General features: G+C 42.9%; 1 protein-coding gene across 1 annotated transcript in view; it reads right to left on the bottom strand.

The window, feature by feature from the left end:
* Window positions 1-7380: 7380 nt before the first annotated feature.
* Window positions 7381-26821, bottom strand: part of LOC103176335 (endonuclease/exonuclease/phosphatase family domain-containing protein 1) — a 42777-nt gene continuing 23336 nt past the window's right edge. Inside the window, exons 3-8 of the mRNA XM_042346044.1 lie at window positions 26577-26628; window positions 14266-14376; window positions 12605-12739; window positions 11505-11640; window positions 10637-10831; window positions 7381-8562 (exon numbers count right to left, since the gene is read on the bottom strand). Coding sequence (XP_042201978.1) covers window positions 8363-8562; window positions 10637-10831; window positions 11505-11640; window positions 12605-12739; window positions 14266-14376; window positions 26577-26628 — 829 coding nt within the window. The 3' untranslated portion in view covers window positions 7381-8362. The remainder of the gene's footprint in view (window positions 8563-10636; window positions 10832-11504; window positions 11641-12604; window positions 12740-14265; window positions 14377-26576; window positions 26629-26821) is intronic.

Here is a 26821-nt window from a genome sequence, read left to right as displayed (position 1 = left end):
CGACCAAGTAAAATGCTCCCCCACAATGTTAAACATCCTAATTCAGTCAGGGTGGAGGCTATAATGACAGTGGACATGAAAAGAAACCTGCAAGAGCTGGGAATCTGTGGGTCACCTGCAAGTTTTAGAATACTGTAAGTCTATTTACATTTTACAACCAGACCATACAACACAGCACTGTTTTGCATAAAAATATTCTCCAAACTACTGGATTATGAATGGCAAAAGGTTACTTCCTAAAACTGATATCATCGTGAGTTTACCATCTAATTTATAACAGTGGTAAAAGAAATACAAAACTTGCAACAAAGGGAATACTGAAAACCTGACCTGAAGGTTCTCAAAGTAATTTTTGATTGAACACAGCAAACTGAAAAGTGGGTATTGTTAAAATCACCAATTTTATTTTATTTCCAATGAAGGGGGGGGGGGGGCGGGCTCGACTTCCAAAAAGATATGTGGTCAAAGGACATCAATGTAGTGACAGGAAAAGGCACCAAGAGACATTGTTCTTTTGTAAGGAATAAGGACTGCTTCTCTTTTCCTTAAGATAATTTGGACGGAAATGATTTATGCATTTACAATAGAGAATAAGGGATCAATTCTGAGTGATTATAAAGCTCCATAGTCTAATTGAGGCATTTGTACAAGAGACTCATGCAGACAATTAGCTGCTTATCTGAACTGCTGACAAACAAAAAACAAGGTGCCAGAGAGCATTTTCTGGGTTGCACACCGCTTCCTACCCTCATTTAATCACTCAGTTTTGGTGCTGACTGTGGCTGCCAGTGCTATTGCCTGGATCAGTGATAACATTCACACAAAAGGATTAATAGCCTGTGACATCACTGCTGCAGATTAACCCAGAAATAATCTTTTATTCGTTGCTGGGAACTTCAGCAACCAGTACACTGTACTATACACACCAGGGCAGCACTTTGCTGAAACAAGCAATCGTTTTGCAGCCCATGTCGTTTCCCGCACCAGGCTCCGCGACCCTATCACCCCCATCCTCGCCCAACTCCACTGGCTTCCCATCACGCAGAGGATACAGTTCAAGATCCTGGTCCTCCCCTTCAGAGCTTTCCATGGCCGTGCTTCCCCCCCTACCTCTGCGACCTCCTAACCCTCCACCAACCTGTCCACTCCCTCCGCTCAGCGGACTCCGGCCTACTTCATGCCCCCAGCCCCAACATTTGCGGGCGGACCTTCTGATGATTGGGCGGTCGGGCTGGAGACCTGGAGCATTGGAGGCAATGAACAGGTTGATAGGGAGGTCAGAGATGAAGGAGAGGGCAAGGCTGGGGAGAGCCTTGAAGATGAGGACGAGGATTATGAATTCTATCCTCTGAGGGATGGGGAGCCAGTGGACCCGGGCGAGGTTGATGGGGTCATGTGGTCTGGTGTGGGAGAGGACACGAGCTGCAGAGTTCTGGATGATCTGCAGCTTGTGGAGGGAAGAGTTGGGGAGGCCGACAAGGAAGGAGTTTCCATAGTCAAGCCTTGAGATGACAAATGCGTGTATGAGGGTTTCGGCGGCCTGAGGGGTGAGGCAGTGGCGGAGTCGGGCAATGTTGTGGAGGTGGGGGAAGGTAGAGCGGGTCATGGCACGGATAAGGGGGAGAAAGGACAGTTGAGGGTCGAACAGGCTCATTCACAGCTCTTGGGTACATTTAGTATAATAACAAGAGCCTCAGCAGTTCAGAGGAAAACATTGCGAGTAATTCTTTGAGGCACTAAAAACAGCTGCAATCACCTCCACCCTGAAAAACCCTTCCTTGGACCCACCCCTGCCTTCTAACTATCAGCCCATCTCCAACCCCCGTTTTCTTTCGAAGGTCCTCAGAAGAGTTGTTGCTTGCCAGCTTCACTCATTCTTCTACCACTCCCTTCACGAGCCCCTCCATTCCAGTTTCTGTGCTGCTCACAGCATGGAAACTGCTCTGATCAAGGTGACAAATGACATTTGTCTGCCTCCTCATCCTCCTCAATCTCTCTGCTGCCTTCAATACGGTGGACCACTCCATCCTCCTCTACCGCCTCTCCTCTCACCACAACCTTCAAGGTTCTGTCCGTGAATGGTTCATGTATTGCCTCTCACACCATCTCCAATTTGTCTCAGCCATCGATTTCTCTTCCAGCCCCCGCAGTCTTGTGTAGTGTTCCTCAGGGCTCTGTCCTCGGCCCCCTCCTTTTCAACCTCTACATGCTCCCCCTTGCTGACATCATCCGCAAACATGGGGTCAACTTCCACATGTACGCAGATGACACCCAACACTATATCTCTGCCTCCACCCTCGATTTCAGGGTCTGTCAGATTGACTGTCTGACATCAAGTCCTGGACGGTAGCCAACTTTCTACAGCTGAATGTCAGCAAGACTGAGGCCCTCCTGATTGGCTTCGTACCTGGGCGAAGAACCCTCCTCTTCGACTGTGCCTTCAATTACCCTCTTTCCCCCCCCGGCCATCCACCCTCCCCGATACTGACCCCCAGCTCAAGTCCGAAACATTGACTGTCCAGCGCCTTGGGTTGTTAGTCGATTCAAAGATTGCTTTTCCAGTGGTAATAATCTCTTAAAAAAAACTAATAATAATTTGGTCATTCAATCCACAACGGTTTGTGGGAAACTGCTGTGCACAGTTGACTGCTGCGTTTTGCCCATTAAATATACAATCAATTCACTCTACTGTGAAGAGCTTTGAGATGTCTCAAAGACGTGATAAGGTGCTATATCAATTGCAAGGAATATTTTATTATTTAGAAGCATTCAAGGAATGGTACATCTGAGCTCCCAGGTTTGTTCACAGCTGTTGGGCACATTTAATATAACAACAAGAGCCTTGGCAGTTCAGAGGAACTCATTGCAAGTAATTCTTTGAGGCACTGTTTTGTGTTTAATTAATGAGTTACATTTACAACCAGAATTACAAGTACTAGATTTCCATTCAATAGTAAATACTGCAACAAAAGACAAACGGGGTAATTCTTCTGTAAAGAACAATGAAAATCAGATGTTGATGTAGTTTGTTTCAACTTGGCATCAGTCCAATGGTTTGCACTCAAAATTTCTCTGCTCTCGATTGTGGCAATCAACATGTGAATTCTGCTAAAAACAGGACAATTACTGAATTCAGTTAATACATAGTGAAGTAGCTTAAATGTTGTTTCTGTAACCTAAAGTAATTGGATCAGCCATATGACCACATCCCAAGCACTAAGATAGTGGCAATTTCGGGGTGTTCACTGATTATGGCCATTCTTTGTTGGAAAATTGTTGCATTTCATAATGTGCTATGTTTCAACGACAATTTATTTATCATAGCGGGAGAACATCTCAAAGCACTATTCACAGCTAACTGGGAGCCCAAGGTTGGGGTGGCGGGGCTGGGGGGATCAAAAATATTCACATTGAATAGAGTGGAATTTGAAACAATATGAAAATGCTTAATTCTTAATGTCATGATATTTTGGATTTATGCATTTTGATGCATTTTTATGATTAAAGCTCAAAATACAAATAAAATATTTATTTCCAGCACAACTGATCCTTGGGCCTCCTGAGAAAGCAACAGAATTGATTCTGTTTGTTAAAGGAACTATAGGACTCTTAAACCTCAAAAAGACAGACATCAAAGGGGTCCGAGAAAGGTTTGCAAGATGCTTAGAGAGAAAACAAACCCAGAACAATCCAATAAGATATGCCAAGGTACAAGGACACATTACATAGATTATACAGCACAGAAACAGAATACTCGGTCCAACCAGTCCAAGCCGGTGTTTAAATCCAAGGCAATTGGCTGCCGCGTTTCACCCACAAAATATACAGCCAGTTCACTTTACAGTATATTCTGTGAAGCGCTTTGAGACGTCTCAAAGTCGTGATATCAAATGCAAGGATTATTATTATTACTTTACTCCCTTCTATTTTCATCTCCAACATTCTGAAGATCAACACTATCTGATTCAACCATCAATGGATGCAGCTACACTATCAGATTCAACCATCACTGCAGGCAGTGAGTTCCACTATCTCACCAGCATTTGGTGAAGTAGTTCCTCCTAAATACTACTCTAGATCCCTATCTATCATTTTGAATCCAAAATCGAGGATACGTTCCCCCACCTCTGTCCTATCCACCACCACCCCCACATCACCTCTCCCACATGACCCACCCCTCACCCATTCCCCTTCGACCCTATCGCTCCCTCCTCCCTCACTGCCATCATTTGTAAACTTAAACCCACCACCTGCTCCCTCGATCCCATCCCCATCTCTCTCCTCATGCCCCAGCTCCACCTTCCGGCCCCTCTCTTGTCCGATGTCATCAACCTCTCCTTGGCCACCGGTTTAGTTCCCACCCACCTAAAAACAGCTGTTATCACCCCCACCCTGAAAAAACCTTCCCTGGACCCATCACTCCTCTCCAGCTACCGCCCCATCTCTAACCTCCCATTCTGCTCTAAGGTCCTGGAACGGATCATTGCGTCCCAGCTCCACTCCTTTCTCTCTCGCCATTCCCTCTTTGAACACCTCCAATCCGGCTTCCGCGCTGCCCATAGCACGGAAACAGCCCTGGTCAAAGTGACTAATGACATTCTGAACATGTGTGATCAGGGTTCCCTCTGCTTCCTTGTCCTCCTCGAATTCTCTGCACCTTCGACACTGTAGACCACTCCATCCTCATACACCGCCTCTCCTCTTTACTTAATCTTCGCGGACCTGCACTTGCCTGGTTCAGTTCCTATCTCTCTCACCATCTTCACTTTGTTGCCTCTAAAGGTTCCTCCTCCAGTCCCCGCACTGTCAAGTCTGGCATCCCCTAGGGCTCTTTAATATCTACATGCTCCCCTTGGTGACATCATCTGCAGACATGGTGTCAACTTCCATATGTATGCGGATGATACCCAACTCTATCTTTCTGCCCCCACCCTCAACTCCAGGACCACTGCTGTCCTGACAGACTGCCTGTCGGACATCAAGTCTTGGATGAGGGCAAATTTCCTAAAGTTGAATGTGAACAAGACTGAGGCCCTCCTGATTGGCTCGCACCAGCGCCTCTGCACCTCAGGTTCTGGCAGCATCAACCTCCATGGTTGCACACTTCAACTCACCGCCAGTCAGGAGCCCGGGTGTCTTGTTCGACCCTCAACTGTCTTTTCTTCCCCACATCCAAGCCATGACCCGCTCTGCCTTCCCTCACCTCCGTAACATCGCCCGACTCTGCCACTACTTCATCCCTCAGGCCACTGAAACTGATATTCCAGAACTCTGCAGCCCGTGTCCTCTCCTGGACCAAACTCGTGACCCCATCTCCCCCACACTTGCCTGACTCCATTGGCTCCCTAACCTTCAGAGGATCCAGTTCAAGATCCTGGCCATCACCTACAAAGCCCTCCATGGTCTCGCCCCACCCTACCTCTGCGACCTTCTAACCCCCTACCAACCCACCCTATCCCTCCGCTCAGCCGGCTCTGGCCTGCTCCACGTCCCCTGACCCACCCACCTCACCATTGGCGGGAGCCTTCAGCCACTCTGCCCCCAACCTCTGGAATTCGATTCCCCAATCACTCCGCCTCGCCCCCTCCTTAACCTCCTTCAAGTCTGCCTCAAGACCCTTCTCTTCGACCATGCCATCAGTCAGCCCCCCTCCCTCTCCCTTCTCCCTCCCTGACCCCAGCTCGGGTCTGAAAAGCTGTACACTGGGCCTTGGGACATCCTCCCGACATGAAAGGCACTATACAAATGTAATCTTGTTGTATCTTATACTTGCATCCCCTGGTTACTGACTTTCCAATCAGTTAAAAATACCAGGAAGATATTTCTTTATGCAGAGGTTGAAGCTTCAAGCAACGTTACCAATAATAACCTCACATTTAATATCATGCCTATAAATGTCAAAACACTTAATCTTGAAGCACTTTTTAGATAATTGATGTAAAGCACAATGACTGTGGGACCTTGCTGCGTGCAAATCAGCAGTTTCATTTGCCTGCAAATATTGCACTACAGGTCATCACACTTTGCAGTAAAGTCCAGTGAAGTACTTTGAGATATTGACAATGTGATAGGGTGCTATATTAAGTGCAAGGATTATTATTGCAATATGTCTCAGTGCCTAGACATCGGATGGAAAGTTCAGCAGCAATTTCAGTGACCTTTTTGGAAAGTCTCCAATATGTAGATGTCAGATGAAGAATGGCGATTTAGGCAAATATGATGCCCATGAAACTTTACTCAGTCTGTGCCTTCAGCAACATGTTTGTTCACCATCCACTCTTACACTCTCCAAATGGCACCCAGTGAATACACTCATACAATATTATGGCTGAGTAAATTTCAATAGCAGGAATGCAGTGAAGAAGCTATTTTACTGCCGCAAACCCTAACAAATAATTTTTTTTCTCTTGTGAGTGTACCACATAATATATAATGTATAATACAAATCAAAAGCATAAACAAATATCATACTCTTGTCAGGTTACAGTCAGATTTAATAAAGGAAATTAATTTTATTGCTTTATTTATTGATTGGATAAAAAAAATCAATTCATTAACCTGAAATAGAAGCTCCTATTAAAAGTGATTGAAAGATTATCAATGCTGAACATGGAAAATAATCAACAAATAATTTCCTGTACTTTGAAGAAGTACAAATTATCATCATCATGAACAATAAATCTGGTTATAAATGCCACAAACATTTAAAGTGCAACTAACAGTTTGACAGATGTGTTGGTTCCTCTGATTGAAGGTGGAAGATCCTAATTTCGTTATGTGGTGGTTTTCCCAAAGTTCAACATTTATACAGATCTCAGAATAGGAGGTTTAACAATAATAATCCTTGCATTTGATATAGCACCTTATCACATCATTGAGATGTCTCAAAGTGCTTCACAGAATCTACTGTAAAGCAAATTGACTACATGTTTTGTGGGCAAAATGTGACATCCAAATATGCACAGCTGTGTCCCAAGAAGTCGTGGATTGAATGACCAAATCATTTATTTATGCATTTATTTTTAAAGGGATTTATTACCCCTGGAAAAGCAGTTCAGCAATCGACTAACAACCAGGTTGCTACTTAATGCTAGTTCCTCATTCTGCATAACACCTTAAACAATGACAAGGTTGGAGTAACCCAGCCCTGCAAATTCAAGGCATCGACCTATAATAAACAACCAGAACACATTACCACATTGCTGAACTACATGAAATGGTTTGTCCAAGATCAACGCATGTTAGGCAACAATATGTTGCAGTTTGTACAGAAAAAAAAGGAAGCTATTACTGTACTCTGCTTGTCAAATACTGCCACTATCTTCAGTAGCACAAATAGTTTAATAGTCCAACAATCAAAACAGCACATGAAGAGTTTGGTCCCATTTGCTGTCAACATTTATTAGCTCATTTCAATGTGCAATTTAGAGTCACACAGTTCATATTACAGTTATATTTGTAGTAACAGTCATAGAAGGTACCATTTTGGTGCTCAAGTCACAGGCTCGGTAGACAGTCAGCCCTCAAGTGTCTGTGGACTCTCACTGTCTGCCAACAGGCCAGCTTCACCATCAGAGGGGTCTTGTAACTCAGAATCTTCCCTTTACTTCCCACCATGTAAGCAAAATGTAGCACCCACATCAGCATCAATAGCACACTGCCTACAGGGAACATGTGCAATCTTCCTGTAGCCATTCTTGTTTTATAATATATATATATTTTGTAGTACCATCAAGTTCAGTACAAATAAAATCCAATATTCAATTTATGATATTGCTATGCCAGACTTGGCAACTACGGTTCTGTGCAAACAAAACAAAATTACAGAGTAAAACGATCTTCCCCATCACGGCTATTCCAGCTTGCTAGTTACACAGGTCCAACCTTTCACTTCAGCAGACCAATACCGTTTGCCAGGAGTTTCTGTGCTCTAGCTAGGTATAGGTTAGTGGTAACAAACAAAAATAGTGCAGTACTTTGTAGAATATTTTTGGGGGCTATAGAATATTTATGCCTTTCTGTTGCATTTTTTTAAAATTACTTTTCGTTTAAACAGGATGCATTAGTTTGCTATCCATCGCCAAGTTACTTAGCATAAAGTGTCTTTTCATCCATTTTTAAAAAAAAATCATTTCCCCTCCCTCTAAATTATTATTAGGTATATTCTTTTATTTATTTTCATATAAAAAAATACTCATTTGCAGCAGAAGGTAAATACTAAATCACAGACGAAGGTTAATTGTTAAAAGGCAGATTAGGTTCTTTCACATTCAGTCACTCACAGGCTTCATTGAGGATATGATGAATAATTCTCGCTCGTAATTAAAGTCTAATAACACGGTGTGGAATAGTGAGTTGTGCGTCATCGTTCATCCTTTGTGCTTCCTTCTGTTTGTTCAACAGTCACTCCATTGCCATTTCCAAATGGCCCTTTTCTGTTCAAGTCTTTTTCCACATAGAACTCTGCCCAGACAGGACAGTGATCAGATGCCACTCCACCCCATGACCAGTTGTCAGGAATCCACGGATTAGTCAGCCCTTCCCTAACAACGGCCCACTGACCTGGAATAGGGCGGAAGGGAAGAGAATAAAACATTGAGAAAGGCAAGCCATGGAAAGTCCAAAGGACCATGAATAGGAAACCATCCGTGTAATAGCGCGTCATGCTTGTGGACGCAGAGTGAAGCTTCAAAACCCTGTTGGAGCGCAACCAGGGGTTTCGTCTCTGCCTCTGTTCCTCTCATCCTCCTATCCCTATTCTCCCTGGCCTCCACCCTTCCTGATCCCAAACCCCTGCTCGGGTCCAAATCCCTGACTGTCCATTGCCTTGGGACGTCCACCTGATGTGAAAGGCGCTATTCAAATGTAATTTGTCGTTGTTGAATCTGGGAAGCAAACTCGGAGATTAAAGGGGGACAGGGAAAAATTAACCCACCAAAAAACAAACCCTTACAACAATCCAGTAATTATACAAAGGAAATGACAGATGGAATTCTCAATCAAGGCAAGTCTGGAAAAACAAGAAACCTGTGCAGCAAATAAAAACAACTGAGCAGAATAAATTAACTGGGAGTGGAGAAATGAGAATCACATGACAGTAGCAGCTAAAACTACCCAAATGCACCAATTAAAAAAAAACAGTTCAAAGTACGTGGAAAATGGTATGAGAGCAGCTTTTACATAAAGTGGTAAACTGTGTTGTGGATACACTACTCTTTGTTTTTTTTCGCACCATCACAATTTACAAGGTTTGCACCACATTTACACCAGGAGTAATCAGTGATGCTAACTTACAATACAAATTTACGTAGCACCAATCCTGTTGGGAGAATCTAATAGAATGGTGGAACAGGCTTGAGCGGCTGAATGGCCTATTCCTGTTACTCTGTAATTGTCCCAAGACACTTAACAGTCCTGGCTTGCACCCGAGCTGGGGATGGAAACCAAGGTGGTTGCACAGCTATCTTTGTTGAAAGTGGACACTGGGAAGGATATCATTATAGCAACAACAACAACATCTTGCACTTATATAGCACCCTCCACGAAGGGTAGCGTCTCAGAGCGCTTAATAGTGGCAGGAGTGGGGGTAGGGTGGGCAGGTGGCCGTAAGCACGGTTGAAGAGGAAGATTTTCAGGCGGGACTTGAAAAAGGGAGGGGGCAAGGTGGAGGGATTGAGTGTTCGAGAGTTTTGGGGCGTAGTAGCTGATAGGGTGACCTCCGATGGTGGGGCGGAGGGTGCAAGGGACGAGCAGGAGGCCGGTGAGTCGAGAGGAGGCACCGGGTGGTGGATTGGGGAGTGAGGAGGTCGGAGAGGTCGGATGTGCCAGGGATTTGAACACGAGAGTGAGGATCGTACTCGTAATGTGGGGTAATGTGTATCCTGTCCCTCTACCTTTCCACACTCAACACAGACTGAGGAACTTACCAGTTTGGAGTTTTGCAAAGCACCCAAAAAATGCTGCTGTGTGCAAAACCCGCAAGTTTATCAAACTGTGCAACTTCAGATAACAAATTGTGAATCCCCAATTGGCAATCTGATACTCACAAACCACAAATCACAATTATCCACAAATCCATTTGTTTGCAAATATCTCAGTTTAGATTTCAATCTGTGGTCAAGTTCCATAATTTTACAAATAACAAAAAAACCTAAATGCTTTGACACTGTGTCTACCTGAAGCGGCACCTAACCAAATTAGTGCTCACGTATTTTTCTCTTCCAGATGCTGATTGTCTCGCTGTAAGCGTTTCTGATTTTGTATTAAGGATACACTATGATGACTGGTTTCATATATTTTTTTAAAAAAAACAGTATTTGTTGGTGATTAATTCACTGAGAAAAGGAGGAAAATAACTGACACCCATTGGAGAGGATACAATTATTCCATTCTCAAGCAGCATAAGCATTGCCAAAGAACAGACAGGCTCACAGCATGTTTGCTGTCGTCTTGTATCCTGTGTGATTTTAATGTCACAAGATGGCACCAATGGAAAGTGCACAGGAACATCTTAATTGAATTCACATGACATCTGTTCCTTGAATCACATGGTTTATTTTAATTGGAAAATAATCCAAATTGCAATCACTTGTCCCACGTACCCAATCTGTGCTGATAAGATCCGTCCAGTACATACCTGAGTACATCTTCTTCAGTGAGCGACTGATCCAGATATTATCTGTAGACTTTGAGCCCTGAGGGTTCTTAGTGCTAATGTTTGTGAAGGTATTTGCTGGAACACAGTGAACAAACTTCTCTTTCCGCAGGAGATCAATGTCGCAGGAGTCTGGTGACAGACTGAAGTCTCCCAAAATAATGATATCCTTCCCACCTGAAATGAAAGTATGAGCAAAGTGATCATTTTATACAGTCCAGAGAACAGCATCATTTACCGAGGCGATGTTATCAGAATGAAACCCAACTCTGTCATGGTTCTGCCACCAATATGGAGAAGTGTGAGCAGAAAGCCCATGCATTCATACTTGGGGCAATTTGGCAGCACCGAGCCACCAGTGAACTAGAAACTCTGATTCCATTGGGAAGTTGAGGAAATGCAGAGCTTTCCTTCTGTGATAAACTGGTACTTGAGTAGCTCTGGTTTGATGCAAAGCCATTTTCTCATTCGTAACAGCAATGTGATCTGCCTGTCAGCATTTCTGATTTTGCATTAAGGATCCACCGTGAGGACTGGTGGGGACATTACCTTCAATAAAAAGTGGGTTTTCGGCTTGAATGTGATACAGTGTGATACTGAATCATAAAGAACAGAGCGGTCTTAGTTTGGACCTTGATCTGTACTAAGTTTCTGATCTCACATTTAGTGGGAACACCACATTTAGCCTCAGCATTCCAAATCTAGCGAAAGGGCTGAGAGTTGGGGAGGGGCGGGATACGTAGACCTGCGTTTGTGGAAATTTGGGGTTTGGGTTGCATGCAGTGTGTAGTGGATGGGGGTGGGTAGGGAGGGTATTCTGTTCTCCAAAGATCGAAAGTGTGTTCTTTACCTTTCAGGGTATCTTGCAGCACATCTGTAAACAGGGAGGTTTTCTGGCCCTCGGGATGAGGTTTCACTGTGTTCTCTCCCAGGGCAACAGCAGCTTTCATGTGAATATTGACCAGCATTACTTCAATTGTTCCAATCTGAGTACAGAAACAAGTCAGAGTGAAATCACCTGCGGTGGAATGCTGCAGCTTGTTGAAATAAGTATATGCTTCTCTATCAGGAGGTTAATAATAAGATAATCGTCCTCGCATTTGACATAGCGCTTCCACATCAGAAGGATTGCCCCAACACGTCCTTCATAGGACACACTGCAAAGTGCAGCAAATGTGTAATTGTAAACAAATGCGGCAACCACTTTGGGCCCAGCAATGACCCACAAATAGCCCTGAAGTGAACGTCCATTTTTATTTGGGGGCTTGTTGGCCTTCTTTTTTTGAATAGTGCTTCTGGCAGGCTGACGCAAGGATAGTGATTAAAAAAAATCTTACAGACACAGGTGCAATAATAATAATAATCCTTGCATTTGATATAACGCCTTATCACGCCTTCGAGACGTCTCATAGCGCTTCACAGAATATATTGTAAAGTGAATTGTCTGTATATTTTGTGGGCGAATGAAGGAGACTCACTCAGTCATACTCACTCCTAAGTGCCCGTTCTTCGTGCCTCTTCTAACTTGGTTCTGTGGTTGTACTGTAAGTGTTGCCCTATGTTTTCTGATTAAAACTCACAGCCATTTCCATCCGGACTGTTGTTAAGCACAAGCACAAAACCTTTTGTTTTGCTTTTCCCAGACTGAAGTAACCCAATTAACAGTAGCAGGAGGTGAAAACATCAGTGACCTTACTCCTGACCTTCCTGGTTCTACTGTAGTTATTTAGCTAATGGCAACTGTGATGGTGAGGTGAGGTGGGGGTGAAAGACAGAGAAACTGTATGACAGTATGATGGTGAAACAAAAAAATCCCAGCACTATTCAATGGAAGGTCTCTCAGGGCCTGATCCATTTGCTCTCCCCTTCACATTTATTCCTTAATAAATGAACATAAACTCCTCCAGGAGGATTAATGTTGAACTGGCAGAAACAAAAGCGAGTGCTTACTTTGAAACGGGCAAGGTAAGGCTTGGAGAGGTGGAGTTTCCCATTCCCATTGGTTTGTGCGTTATCCAGGAGGATGGTGGTTTTCATCTCGAGCCCTGAGCTGCTGTCCCAAAGGTAACCAGCGTACTCCACACCCTGAGAGCGATAAAGACGATAAACTGTCACAGATGTTGAAATGGCGATCAATGCATTTTCTCTCAGGACAAAGGAAAAACAAGCCGTTTGTTCAGCAAACCCTCAATAATCCAGAGATTGGTAAAATAAACAGGCATTAAAGCAAGTCAGGTAACAAACACTGAATGCAACCCATTTTATAATGAAAAATAATAAAGCGCTTCTCAGAACATACTGTAAAGTGAATTGACTGTATATTTTCTGGGCGAAATGGGGCAGCCAGTTGCACACAGCAGTGTCCCACAAACAGTCGTGGATTGAATGACCAAATTATTATTTTTTTAAGGAATTATTACCCCCGGAAAAGCGATCTGTCAATTGACTACCAAATGGTTCCTACTTACTGCTAGGTAAAGAGGCGTGTGGAGTAAGGAAACTTGCCCAACATATCTCCCTGCCGGGAATCGAACCCAAGGAGTTACAGGACTCCACAGGAAAAAAACGGGTAACTTGTCAAACTTCTAATGAAGGGATGAAAAGTATTAACTCATGAAAATAATTTTAGGAAATTCCCCATGGAGTAATCAATTGCAAGAGTGATTCAAGCAACTCAACATCAAAGATGTTTCATTAACTAAAGTACCTTCTTTATGCCATTTTTGCACAAACTGCTGGCACCAAAACTGGATATAGGCAGTAGTTCATTCTTTGTTGGTCATAATAATAATAATACTCCTTGCATTTGGTATAGTGCCTTTCACATCGAGAAGGTATCTCAAAAAGCTTCACAGGATAAACTGTGAAGTGTAGTGACTGTTTTTAGGGTGAACTCTGAAGCCAATTTACTCACAGCAAACACTGCACTATAGAAGAAGAGGTAGTTTCTTCTGGAGGTGTTGAACACCATTCTTTGGCAGGGGGACGGGGGTGGGGCAGGATAGGGGCGATTTATCCCGCATCAGAGATGCACAAAGGGATTGAAAGGGTGGAGCTCTTAAAGAGTATGGTGCTGGCCGGGCAGGGGAACGTGGAGCAGGCTGGAGCCTGCTAAGCGGAGGGGACAGACAATATGGCGTTAGCAAGTCACAGAGGTAGGAAGGAGCAAGGGAGTGACTATCCTCTGGGGAGTCAGTGGAGCCGGGCGAGGGTGGGGGTGATAGGCTCACGAAGCCTGGTGCAGGAGAGGACACGAGCTGCAGAGTTCTGAATGATCTGAAGGGAAGTGTTGGGAAGGCCGATAAGCAGCTTCACCCGCTTTACGGTGACAAAATGGCAACGTGAATGAGTTGGAGACTTCTTAAGGCAGTACGGACAATGCCAAGCGGAGGAGCTTTAATGTGCGTTTCATGGGACGGCTGGTACAAAACACATAGAGACAGACGAGTGTCGTGTTCAGTCAGGATTTACTGCCCAGCATGACGGCCACAGCAGTGATAAGTGACTCCATTGTATGTGAAAACAATACCTTGCAACACTGTAAACATTTTTTTTCTCCAAAAACATTTCAGAGTTTTGCATTTCAGGTGAAATTTTAATTGGTTTCCAACCTTATGAAACTGTCCAGATGGTTTCTCAGACACAGCACATTTCCACCAACCCCTCGGACCTTTCCACCTACGAACATTAGGGAGAGTCGGCTGATTCATTTCCACACAGAACTGCAAAGTAGAAATTCAGACTCAGTCAAAGGGCCTCTGGATTAATTATTGTGAAAAGGTTAAAACATGACCCTTACAGAAAGGATTGTTTCACATTAAATAGACTTCAAAATACATCCACAAAATATACAGTCAATTCATTTTACAGTGTATTCTGTTAAGCGCTTTGAGACACCTCGAAGACTTGATAAGGTACTATATCAAATACAAGGATTGTTATATTATAAAATATTATAATAATAAAATTGATTATAAAATATTATAATAATAAAACCTCACATATGTGGTATCAGTTGGGACCATACATTTTGTATGACTTATGAGTCATATGAAATATGCAACGTACGAGTTATGTGAAACTTAGAAATAATAGAAAATTTAACAGGATTTAGGCAGATGTACGAATTAGGCGATTATACGATTTATACAGTTCAGAATTTTGCGAGTTTTACTATACTCCCTTCAAACCAATTTTGAGTTTAAAAAAATCCAAAAGCCTGGAAATTAAATGAAGGGAACATGATGGTCCTACATTAGATAAGATGTGTTACTAAATATGTCACAGATGCCGACAGAGAGCTGCAATTACTTTGCTGTAAAAGGTTACAGCCTCCAGCTATAGGATTCTTATTGATCAAAAGCCAGCGTGCTGCAAGAAGTTCATAAGATTTAAGTGGAAACATTTTTTTTTGTCTGTGTTCAGACTTTTCGTTAAATATAAATTCAACCTAGAGCTGCGCTGAAGTACACATTGGGAGCAGAGGTTGGCTCAAGACACAAAACAGCACTGGTTTTATTTCCAATCTGACCTGACTGCAGTTCCAAGTCATGGTCACACCAAGTGAGTTTTCAGGTCTCTTCTGCAACAAGCGGTTACAATACAGTGGCTTCAACAAACACTCTTATCCAGTCAGTTCAATGTTTCTGAGAACGACAGCACTGGGACTTTGGATAGTTGAAGGGTGAAACAACTTTCTTTGTCCTCTGGTTTCTGATGATCTGAACGACGTGGATTTCAACAAATGACGTGTTGAAACCCGCATCTCCCTGGCGTGCCTACAATCAGTGTTTTTGTGGGTGGGGGGAGGGTGGTGGGGGGAGGGCAGCGATGAAATTTGAAAAACTGTCTATTAAAATATATTCTAAGCACAGTTTTGAGGAATATCAGGGTGGGTGGGGGAGGCACAGTAGGCTTGCGCACTGGTGCTTTCAGATCTGGAAGTCAAGACCAGAGTAGGGCGGACTGAATTCCCTCCTCTCTGATAGGCGACAGTGAAATATGTCCAAAGCAGCTTGACGTCAGCGTTTAGCGTATGATAGTGATGCACCTTCCTTTTTGATTATGCTTACGGTCACCTCCCCGCTCCCTCTCCCCCTGGCTCGGGGGTCAGACTCCGCCACTGTCAAGCACTCTGGAACACTGTCCCGTGTGAAGGACATTGTTGCTGTTGTTGTAAGGGGTAAACATCCAACGTGAACAAAAGAAGCGCAGTAACGTCAAAGACAGGTGATGGCCTGCCTCTGTTCCCAATCCCATCAGCTCTACTCATCCATTTCCCCTGACCCCACTTTCCCAAAAGGTGGCAATATGGCCTGGCAGCATTTGATGTAGACACTTGTTGCTAAAAATGAAATTGTGGAACCATTCCCCAGAATTAACAACCCACATCGTCACAACCAGGAAAAAATTAAAAGAGTGTGTGTGTGTTTTTTTTTNACAGAAAAACACCATATTGACAAATTAACTTGTAATCCCTTGTTATCCTGAAGCATAAAAATCCTCAAGTGAACAAATGCGTTGTGGGTACCTGGCAAAGGGGCCTGGAGACAGTGATCCTTGACTGTAAGTCAAAATTACTTCTGTCGATTATAAGGATTTGTCAAACCTGGGCCTCCTAAATGCTAAATTGTATATACAGTACCTCAGTGTGCTGAAGGCAGCACCTGTAATGAATCTAAATGGGTGTAAGCACTGCACATATAGTTCATGCCTGGTTTACTCTTTAACCACATCAGTACATTTACGTGCACATGAACATATTTACCATCCTCAGTACGATTACTTCTATGCTGGCAATACATAACCATCTGCAGTTTTTTTTTAGAATGATTAGGTCGAGTCAGCACATCGATGAAAATCCTCTACACTGCACTGGACAACATCACACTCGCCTGCATCGTTCAACAAAAGCCACCCCATCATGAACTTCTCTCTCACTCTGACCCCTGTTAAGAGACTTCACCAAATCAAAGTTAAACAAGCAAAAAACTTGCAATATTCTTCCATCTCCACATTAGAAAACCTCCTGGCCTGCGCTTCTCCCCTTCCCCCAGTCCTAACATCACAGAAACAATTGCGTAGAGACCCAAACACAGGTCCAACCGAGTTTGCGTCTAAGATATGGCAACATAAGGTTCAGTAGCTATGCACCACGTGCAGTGAATGTCTCAAACGTGCTGCACATACTAAGTCTGTCATGTGCACATAAATCCTTTCTCTCTGGCTGTCAGGTGAAGGGCGAGTTACAAACCCTGTAAACATTTTATTGCTGCAGCAGCAGCAGCTAATGAAGATCAGTAAACCCTGAAAGTTAACTTATCCCCTGGCTTGTAAACACGTTGATTAGACACATTAGAACCTCCGTGGGAAAAGCCTGCAGTGTATTTACACGTTTTAGAGCTGATCTGAGACACGGCAGCACGCTCCAAACAGGAGCGCACCCAAAACACAGTCGTGTGCAATAACGCCTGCATGCTCAGCACTCGCGCGCGTGAAGATATCTCCTTTTTAGGTGCGCTACCTCCTCGCAAATTAAAATCTGGCAACTAGAGAAAGAAGGTCAAACCAAAACGTTTTCAGATTGTGGTCACCATTTAGCCTGTGGCTAAGACTTGTGAACTCGGTCCTGAAACAGCAAGCAAAAGGTTAACTGGCTGCCCCCAGCTACGGAGGTCTTGCTGAAAATAGCATATGGTTACTGATACACACGTTATACACTCGGGTCAACTGCTCGAACGTTCCTCACTCACTTCATCCCACCACCTGTGACTGACTCTTCAGACTCTGAGCCCCTGCTCTCTCCTGAAATCCCATTAACTTCTTTCTCTCACCGTCTTCAAAACTTTCTTTCACTATGCCTTTAGTTAACATTCAACTAGTTAACTGTAGCTCAGTGGTTAGAGCACTTGCCTCGCAAGCGAGAGACCTGGGTTTGAGTCCCGGCAAGGCGAAATGTTGGGCAGGTTTCCATACGCCACACGCCTCTGTTTACGCAATTGGCTGCCGCATTTCGCCCACAAAGTATACAGTCAATTCACTTTACAGTATATTCTGTAAAGCGCTTTTTAGAGATGTCTCGATGACCTGATAAGGCGCTATATCAAATGCAAGGATTACTATTATTAATATTCTTCATTTCTGCACCTCCCTGTTGAGTCCCTCTTCCCTCTATTGTTTCAATGAAGTACTTTTGAGACGTTTTAGCCTGCATAGAAAGCACTATATAAACCCATGTTGGCACTTTAATACTAGAATGGTGAATCTTCATGTAAGCACGGACGCCAAAGCTCATGCAGTATTAATCAATTTTTACTTTGAAGATCAAAAAGACACAGTGTTATCTGCTATGAACAGCTGATAGTTTTCACTAAACAGCATGAACTGGGAACTGGATGTCAGAGTTTTCAGAATCATGATAAGGATGATAAAATTCCACTGAAACAATTTACTCCTTTGTTTCGAACTCTTTCCAACTCTGACAAACATAACAAGTGGATACAGAAAAGGCCATTCACAATCTCACATCACTCCCTCCACAGTCCACAAAAAAATTATCCGGCCTCTTCTACAATAGAGCCACTTCGTTGAGACGTCTCAAAGCGCTTCACAGAATATACTGTAAAATGGATTGACTGTATTTTTGGGGCGAAACTCGGCAGCCAATTGCACACAGCACTGTCCCGCAAACAGTCGTGGATTCAATGACCGGATTTGCTTTTGAGGGATTATTACAAAATACAAAATTATATTTGTATAGTGCCTTTCACGTCGGGAGGACGTCCCAGAAAGTGAACTGCCAATCAATTATCAAATGGGTTCCTACTTACTGCTTGGTAAACAAAGGCGCGTGCAGTGAGGAAACTTGTGTATGTGTGTGTGAGTGGCGGAGGGGGGCAAAATGGCTGACAGTCCTCCCACCAATAATGGAGCGGGTAGGGAGGCGACAACAAAGAAGCCGACTGAGCGTAGCAGAAGTGTAGGATTGGGGCATTGCAGTAGTGAAGGGGAAGAACAAGAAGGGGAAGATTCATGATAGTCATGAGCATTTCTGCTCATAGCTTAAATGGATGCAATTCAATTCCCCAGTGCCTCGGTGCAATGATAGATTTCTCTTCCTCATGAAAATAATTGAGAAAAAAACACGAACGATATCTTAGATGGACAGAGCACGATTGCCAGCATCAACATTTCATAACAATAATTCCAACCAGATGGATGGATTAAGACTAAACCACTGCTATCAACAAGTTCAGCGAATCATTGCTTCACTGCTTCTGCTGCTTTTCACTTAAGGACATTCCATCGGGATCAGCCTACGGCACAGATGGAAAACATCGGTAATAAGATACCGTAGCATCATTTTAGTTCTATTGCAACTAACATCATGAAAGGAGCCACTAATACTTAGCAACATTTAGTTACAGCATCAGGCCATTACGCCCAGAGAGTCTGTCCTTCTGGGAGTCAACAGATCATTCAAATCCTTCTCTTTGAGACTTCTCAACAATGTGACAACGCACTATGTCAAATGTAAGGATTATCATTTTAACATTAGTCAACGAAAACTAACATTCCAAAGCACTGTACTCCAAACTGCTGTGATTTAAAATTTATGAAGCGGAATTATAAAATCCATTTTTTAAAAAAAAAACGTAAAATTGTTTTACTCCTGCACAAATTACAAACTTTCTGGGTGTTCAGCTAACGAGACGCCCCTGGCAACCATGCTATCCTTTTTCGGCAGGATAGAGTCATTCGATTCCACCCTCGACACTTCACCTTTTGGGCTGACCGCTTAATCTTCCCATTCCTGCCAGGCTCAGCAGTGCTGACTGAACCGCAGCATGATCTTTGGTCGTGAGAACCTAACTGCTGAGAGAGCATTTGGATGTAACGTAAAGGTCAACAAATTAAGCAGTGCCAGCCAGCATTTTGGCCTACGTTCAGTTGTTACACAGGGAAAGCAGCCTGCTTCATGTCCCCCTCTTACCCACACCCCACCATCGCAAGGCAGACTTTCAGCCATTCTCTATCCCGCAGTCCCTCAGATTCGATCGCTCCTTCCCCTCTTTGCGGGTCTGTCTCAAAACCTCTTTGACCGTGTTTTTTCTTAACTTTCTGTTCCCCACTGCCTCGCCTCCCACCCCCAGCTCGGGTATCCATCCACTTAAGCACTTTGAGACGACCTCCCAAAGTGAATAGCGCGAAACAAAGCTAAACTGTATTTCACCCAGAAAATATACAGTTAATTCACTTTACAGTATATTTTGTGAAGTGCTTTGAGACATCTAGAAGACATGATAAAGTGCTATATTAAATGCAAGGATTATTACTATTGCATTATCTACTCAACAGTAAAGGTGATGCACAATGATCCGCAGCTATAACATACATCTTTTTCCTCAAAAGACCACTCATATAGCAGTAAACCTGGTTACATGCTCCCTCTTCTGTTACTACAACAAGAGTTTGTATTTATTGAACAGCTGTTCCTGTTGCTGCCCACAGGAACAAACCACTCCAACTTATTTTGGGAGAGTGCAGTAAGGCCTTGATTTAAATCTAGTGTATTTAAGTTGCACCATTCAAACATTTCAAGATCTAAAGAAAAAATAAATACTGCAAGTGTAATACATTTTACTGGGGGTGGTGGGAGTGGGGAGTGGGAGAAGAGAGAAAGATCGAGGATGAATATTCATCTCAGTGGTAACACATGGGCCAGATTCACTGAACCAAGCAAAACATGGTTAATGGACCAATTGTTTTAATTATACGACACACCCGCAGCTTCGGACCAGCTGGGGTCTTAAATGTCTTCATTAAAAAAGTTTACAGCTTTTGGTGTGCAATTACGTTATGATTTGAAATCAGGTTGGAACCACAGCCCTGCTGTTTCACCACAACCTTGACACCTGGGTCTCATCGCTTCCCAGACAAAAACAGAGTGGAGGAGAAGGCGGCCATTACAGCTTCTCTTCCCGAACCTCCACGGGAATGGGGTTTGTGATATGCTGTGAATCAAAATGGATAAAAATAATACTTTTTTTTAAAGAAAAGGATAAAAATAAAAAAAAGCCTGTTTTGCTGTTTCTTGTAACTAACATTGTGCAAAGTGTTGCCTGGTGACTTTCAATATTATTTGGTTCCAACAGAAATGGAATACAGCAAGAGCTTGTCAGTGTAAATATCCAAAAATAAAGCAATAATCAAAACTATAATCGAAACTAACGACCCAAAACATCCCTCCATAGTTTTTGCCATTTCGTTCATTTCAAAACAGCAGTAAAAGTGTATATGAACCATGTAAATGTTACAATCATTGCTTTTAAAAGAGCATTTTTTTTACAAAACAGCTAATGTTAGCAGTAGAATTGATAATCGTGTTTTATGCTGCATGTTGTTTTTCTCAATCAGTTCCAGTCGGCTTTCAGTGGAGATGTCAGAGCTATAGGAAATTATGAGAGATTAATGTGCCACTGAAAGAGTATGTGTTGCAACTTCAGAGACATGGGTACCAGGTTTCAAATGAAAATCTGCAGTGGATTAGATGATGTGACACCGTGAATGGATTTTTCAATGCTTCAACCCTTTTCACATAATCTGAACAGGATAAATATAGAAAAGCTATAACCACTTCCTCCAGCGGGCCACTAAATCCTCAACACTTAAATCTCAATTCAATATGTCCGATGTGAAAGCTCACCTCTTGTTCAGCATCGTAACTGAGCTGACAAAGAGCACTGGTCAAAGTAATGAGTCTATAGGCACAGAAGAAAAAAATGAATGAAAAATTAAACGTATAAATGTATTTAGATGATATGAATATAAGAAAGAGACTGATGCAAAAAGAGATATCTAAAGAGAAACAACAACGAATTACATTTGTATAGCGCCTTTCACGTCAGGATGACGTCCCAATCATAGAATTATACAGCACAGAAGGAGGCCATTCAGCTCACCGTGTCTGTCCCAGCTCTTTGAAAAGAGCTATCCAAATCAATCCTACTCCCTCGCGCTCTCCCATAGTCCTGCAAACTTGTCCTCCCCAAATAATTATCTACTTCTCTCTTAAAAGTTGTTATCGAATCCGCTTCCACCGCCCTTTCAGGCAATGCATTCCAGATCCGAACAGTAACGTCCCACAAGCAGCCGTGAATCGCTACGTGAAAAAAAATTCTCCTCACCTCCCCTCTGTTTCTTTTAACAACTATTTTAAATCAGTGCCCTCAGGTTACTGACCCACCCGCCAGTGGAAATAGTTTCTCCTTGTTCACCCTATCGAATCCCCTCATAATTTTGAAAACTTCTATTAAGTCTCCTCTTAACCATCTCTGCTCCAAGGAGAATAATCCTAGCTTCACTAGCCTCTCCTGATAACTGAAGTCCCTCATTCCTGGTACCATCCTGGTAAATCTCCTTTGCACTCTCCCCAATGCCTTGACATCCTTCCTAAAGTGTGGTGCCCAGAACTGAACACAGTACTCCAGCTGAGGCTGAACCATTGTTTTATAAAGGTTCATCAAGGCTCTGGACAGTCAGGGATCCGTACCAGAGTTGATGGGGAGGGATAAGAAGGTGACCAAAGGCACGGTCAAAAAGGAAGGTCTTGAAGGAGGCAAGGGAGGGAGCGAGGCGGAGGGACTGTGGAATGGAGTTCCAGAGGGTGGGAGCAGAGAGGCTGAAGGGAATGACACTCACACACAACTGGGGTAACGTCTCAACATCCTTCACAGAGATGGTGGCGAGCTTTGAATGGGGGACAGACTTTTGAAGGCAAGCAATATTCTTCTGATTTTCTAGGCTATACCTTAAAAAGGCTATACCTTGTTGTCTAGTATCAGAATATCATGATTTGATCGGCACTCATTGCTGCTTGTATACTGTAAACAAAGGTGCGCCCATATGCGTCCAGTGTGGTCATATTGCCATTACCCCCAGATGATTGAGCCTGGAAGATCTAAGCTTGAGGAGAAACATTGTAATAACCGCATATTTGCATAACTGACCATGGATCTAGTTTACAGTTATCTTTTGAGACTTGGGCACTCAACACCTGGCAACAGCGACAGACTCTTTGCTCCAGGAATTTTTTTTCCAGACCCTTTTTAGAAGATATTTTAAATTCCACTTATGGACGGTGGCTTGAAGGGGTATGAAGTTAGAGAAGAGCAATGCGATTTAAAGCACAGCTTGCTCTGAGATGCAGAAGCAATGGCTTCCTTCTGCACTGTAAATTTCTAGAATAGGGACGCAAAGACATAAGAGATTTAGGAGAAGTAGTTCATAAAAGAATGAGTAAACTATAAAAATAATACTTGTATTTGATACACCCTTATCGTGTCTTCAAGATGTCTCAAAGCGCTTCACAAAATACACTGTAAAGTGAATTGACCATATTTTGTGGGCAAAACGCGGCTGCCAATTGTGCACAGCAGTGTCCCACAAATAGTCGTGGATTGAGTGACTAAGTTATTATAGATTTTTTTTAAGGGATTATTACCCACGGAAAGCGATCTACCAATTGACTAACAACAACATTACATTTGTATAACGCTTTTCACGCAGGGAGGACGTTCCAAGGCACTGACTGGACAGTATGCAGCATTTCAGACAACCGGGATAGTGGGAAGAAGAGATTCAATTGAGGAATTTAAGATTATAATGGGTGGGGAAAATTTGGATTCAGATCAGATGAATCATCAGACCTCCTCAAAATAAAAGATACAAAAGTGAATAAGAAATGCAAAAGATTGTTTTCTATAAAGTAACAGGACACAAGATATGTGGAATAATGTACCAGTATAGGGGTAGCTGACTAAGGAACAACAAAGGGTTTAAAAAAGGAAGTAGACAGGTTCCTGAGAACTGAAAGGTTTGAGGGATATTAGAATTAGGTATGTGAAACAAATTATCTCCACCAGGGCTGGAAAGAGTCTGAAAAAGGAACTAGACATGTTCCCGTCATTGAGAAGGATACAGAGCTTTGAATTTAGAGATAAATACATCAAAGGGAATAACAAGCTGGGTGTATGGTTAGCTTCTACCTGAAACTGTTACTAAATGTAAATATGAAGAACCAACCTTCTAAGTGCACTGGGGATGTAAGCTTGTTGCTCCACTTCTGCCTGACATTGCATAATGAGACATCTTCCAATTTACTGCAACTATTCACCCACAAAATATTTACTTCAATTTACTTTACAGTATATTCTGTGTTTTGAGAAGTGTCAATGACATAAAGTGCTCTATCAAATGCAAGGATTATTATTATTCAGTTTGGTATGGACATGTTTTAGATTGGTGATGGGTCTCCATGGGCCAGACACCCAGCTGAATAAAAAAATCCACATATTGGTTAAACAATAAGTCAATTACTTTGCAAGACTGGGATGAGAGCAGTATTAAAATGCTAACCAAGTCTCGCTTAGATGAAGAATATAAGTTCAAATAAATATTTAACATGTGCAAATGATTTGCAAACTTTGGATTCCATTTGGAAAAGCCATCAATCAACAGCAATTTAAAAATGCATATGACAGTTCATTTCTTTGAGCTCTTAAGTACATCAATAGTCAATGGCATAGAAATGTAACTTTGCATTTCACTGGAACATTAGTTAATTAACAACTGTCCCCGAAGGATTGGGTAATTTTGAAATCCTGAATGTGTAATAACTAAAGCAAGTTCAATAAATGGCAATTTAGTGTAGTTATACAAACTTACTTCCTCCCCTCCCCCACATGTGTATTTTTATCCTGTTTGCTTCTTTTCTATCTCTGTCTCTCTCCCTAAGTTGGTGTCTCAGGAGATTTTACTCACAGAGCTCTAACTTGGGTCACAGAAAATGCAGTCTTGCAATACATTACTATGCATATCTGTCTGTGTGTGTATGCGTTGCTCCATCCTCACAAAGAAACACTGGCACCATCAACAGAACCTGAAACTGTGTGCTTTCTGATGAGGCTTCTTAGTGAGTGTCCCAGCTTACAGTATAATGTACAACATCAATGAGGCGTCAATCCATGACTGTTTATGGGGCGCTGCTGTGCGCAATGGTCTGCTGCGTTTCATCCACAAATTAGTCAATTCATTTTACAGTATATTCTGTGAAACACTTTGAGACGGCTCAATGAAGTGATAATGCACGGATTATTATTATTACTATTAAGGCAGGTTTTGAAGGCATGGAGGGAGGGGTGAAGATGGGAACCTACAAGACAGAAGTTATAATAAAAAAATTAAAATCCTTGCATTTGGTATAGCGGCATCAGGATGCCCCAAAGCACTTCTTGGGATATACTGTAAAGTACAACAACTTGTGGGTGAATATAGGAAGTGAAATTTTTAGCAGCCTTAAAATGCATCAAACTTCCACTTTCAGGTGGGAAAACAGAACGCTATGGGTTCTTGGAGACTGCATGCTTTTAATCAGTCTCTTCACGTATTTCGTAGTTAAGAAACAGGAATTAGAATATTTACACACTAACTCGAATGATGTGCTGAGACCTTCTTCCAGATATTTGCTATTTGAGCTCAGAGTTTTGCAGCAAATCCAGTATGTACAAAACAACAACTTTATATATGCATTTACACGGCAGCCTTCAAGTATATATTCTTGCAGTGCGTTACAATGACAGGGTTGGACGGTGAGCGAGGGAAGGGGAAAGGGAGAGGTGACCACAAGCACGGTCGAGGAAACATATTTTACAGTGGAACTTTAAGAGAGATAAAGACGGAGGACATGAGGCAGGGGAGAGGGGTATATCTAGCAAGGGAGTCCTGGAGGTTAGGGGGCATAGAATCTAAAACCATGGCCATTCAGCAAGTCTGAGGTAGCCTAACGGAGGGGGAGGGTAGTGGAGTGGGGAATGAGGAGATCAGAGAAACAGGGAAATAAAACTTTAGACAGCATTTCCTAGTAATCAATAAACCAACTGAGCTCTCATAACTACTGAAAGTTATCACAATCAGTTCCAGGCAGTTCCAGGCACTGGCAAGCTACGACTGGCACGAACACGGAAGGAACCGTAGCATGAAAACTGCTGTACAACTATAGATGTTACATTTCGGCAACAGGACACTTGTCTGGTTGAAAGAACTGGAGTGTCCCCGTCGCCTACTATGGCAAAAGGTAACTGAGACAGCAGGTTCCAGGCACAGTTTCTACTTTGCTTGTGGTTCAGGGTTGACCTTGGAACCAACTCTATTTCTGCTGGACCACGGCTCCGTGGAGTTAGAGTGTGTCCTCACAACAATGACAACCATCACGTCGTCACCAAACCCAGCTGCCAACCTGGAGGTCCTGCACATTGGTTAGTCCTCTCCCCAAAACCACTGGCGAAGCTCAAAAAACAACTGGAGAGGTCCCGGGCAATCAGGAAATCTCACGTGTCTTAAGATAAACTTAGGGAGAAGGAAGAAAGGCCCACCACATTCTACACGTTACAACCTTCCCAACCCTTCCTAGCACTTGAAATAATTAGCAGCTTGCGGTCAGTAAGTCTCAGACAGGTACAGCTGAAAACAAGAGTGAAACCTCAATGGTTTTTACAGGATTGTCCAACTGGCAGCCCGCAGGCTGATTTCATTTGCCCCCACCCCACTCCCTTCATTTCATCTGACCCCCCATTCCCTCCAGTTCATCTGGCCCCCCCATTCCCTACATAAACCGTACACGTTATGTTAATAGAAGGGAGACACAAAAATATTACTTATGTGGCCCGAAGATGTTTCTCAAACAGAGCATCCGGCCTTCAGCAAATAGAAGGTTGGACCAAACTTTTAAGACACCAAATAAACCACACCATGGATGTTTGTGTTGTCATTCACTGGCAATCAATAAATGTACCTGTACTTTGCACAGATTTGATAATACATTCTTTATACATTTATCAGTAATAGATTTTTTCAAAAGCTCTACCTTTTCCAAAGCTTCTCGGTCAGTAATATCTTGCACTGCCAATAGTTTGATGCTGGAAAAGAAACAGAAGGTACATCAGTGAACGCCCACCATTTCTGCAACCACATACACACATACACACGTGCACACACTTTGCAGCAAGCTGAACAAAGAGCAGTCAGACACTACAAATTATACCTGGAAAGGAGGACCATTGGGAAAATTTTAAATGATTTTTTTTAAACAAACAGATACTGGAATGATAC

The sequence above is a fragment of the Callorhinchus milii genome, unplaced genomic scaffold (assembly GCF_018977255.1).
Source record: "Callorhinchus milii isolate IMCB2004 unplaced genomic scaffold, IMCB_Cmil_1.0 Scaffold2, whole genome shotgun sequence".
Classification (NCBI taxonomy): Eukaryota; Metazoa; Chordata; class Chondrichthyes; order Chimaeriformes; family Callorhinchidae; genus Callorhinchus; species Callorhinchus milii.
The sequence above is the reverse complement of the archived record's forward strand: the minus strand, read 5'-3'. Positions and strand labels throughout refer to the sequence as shown.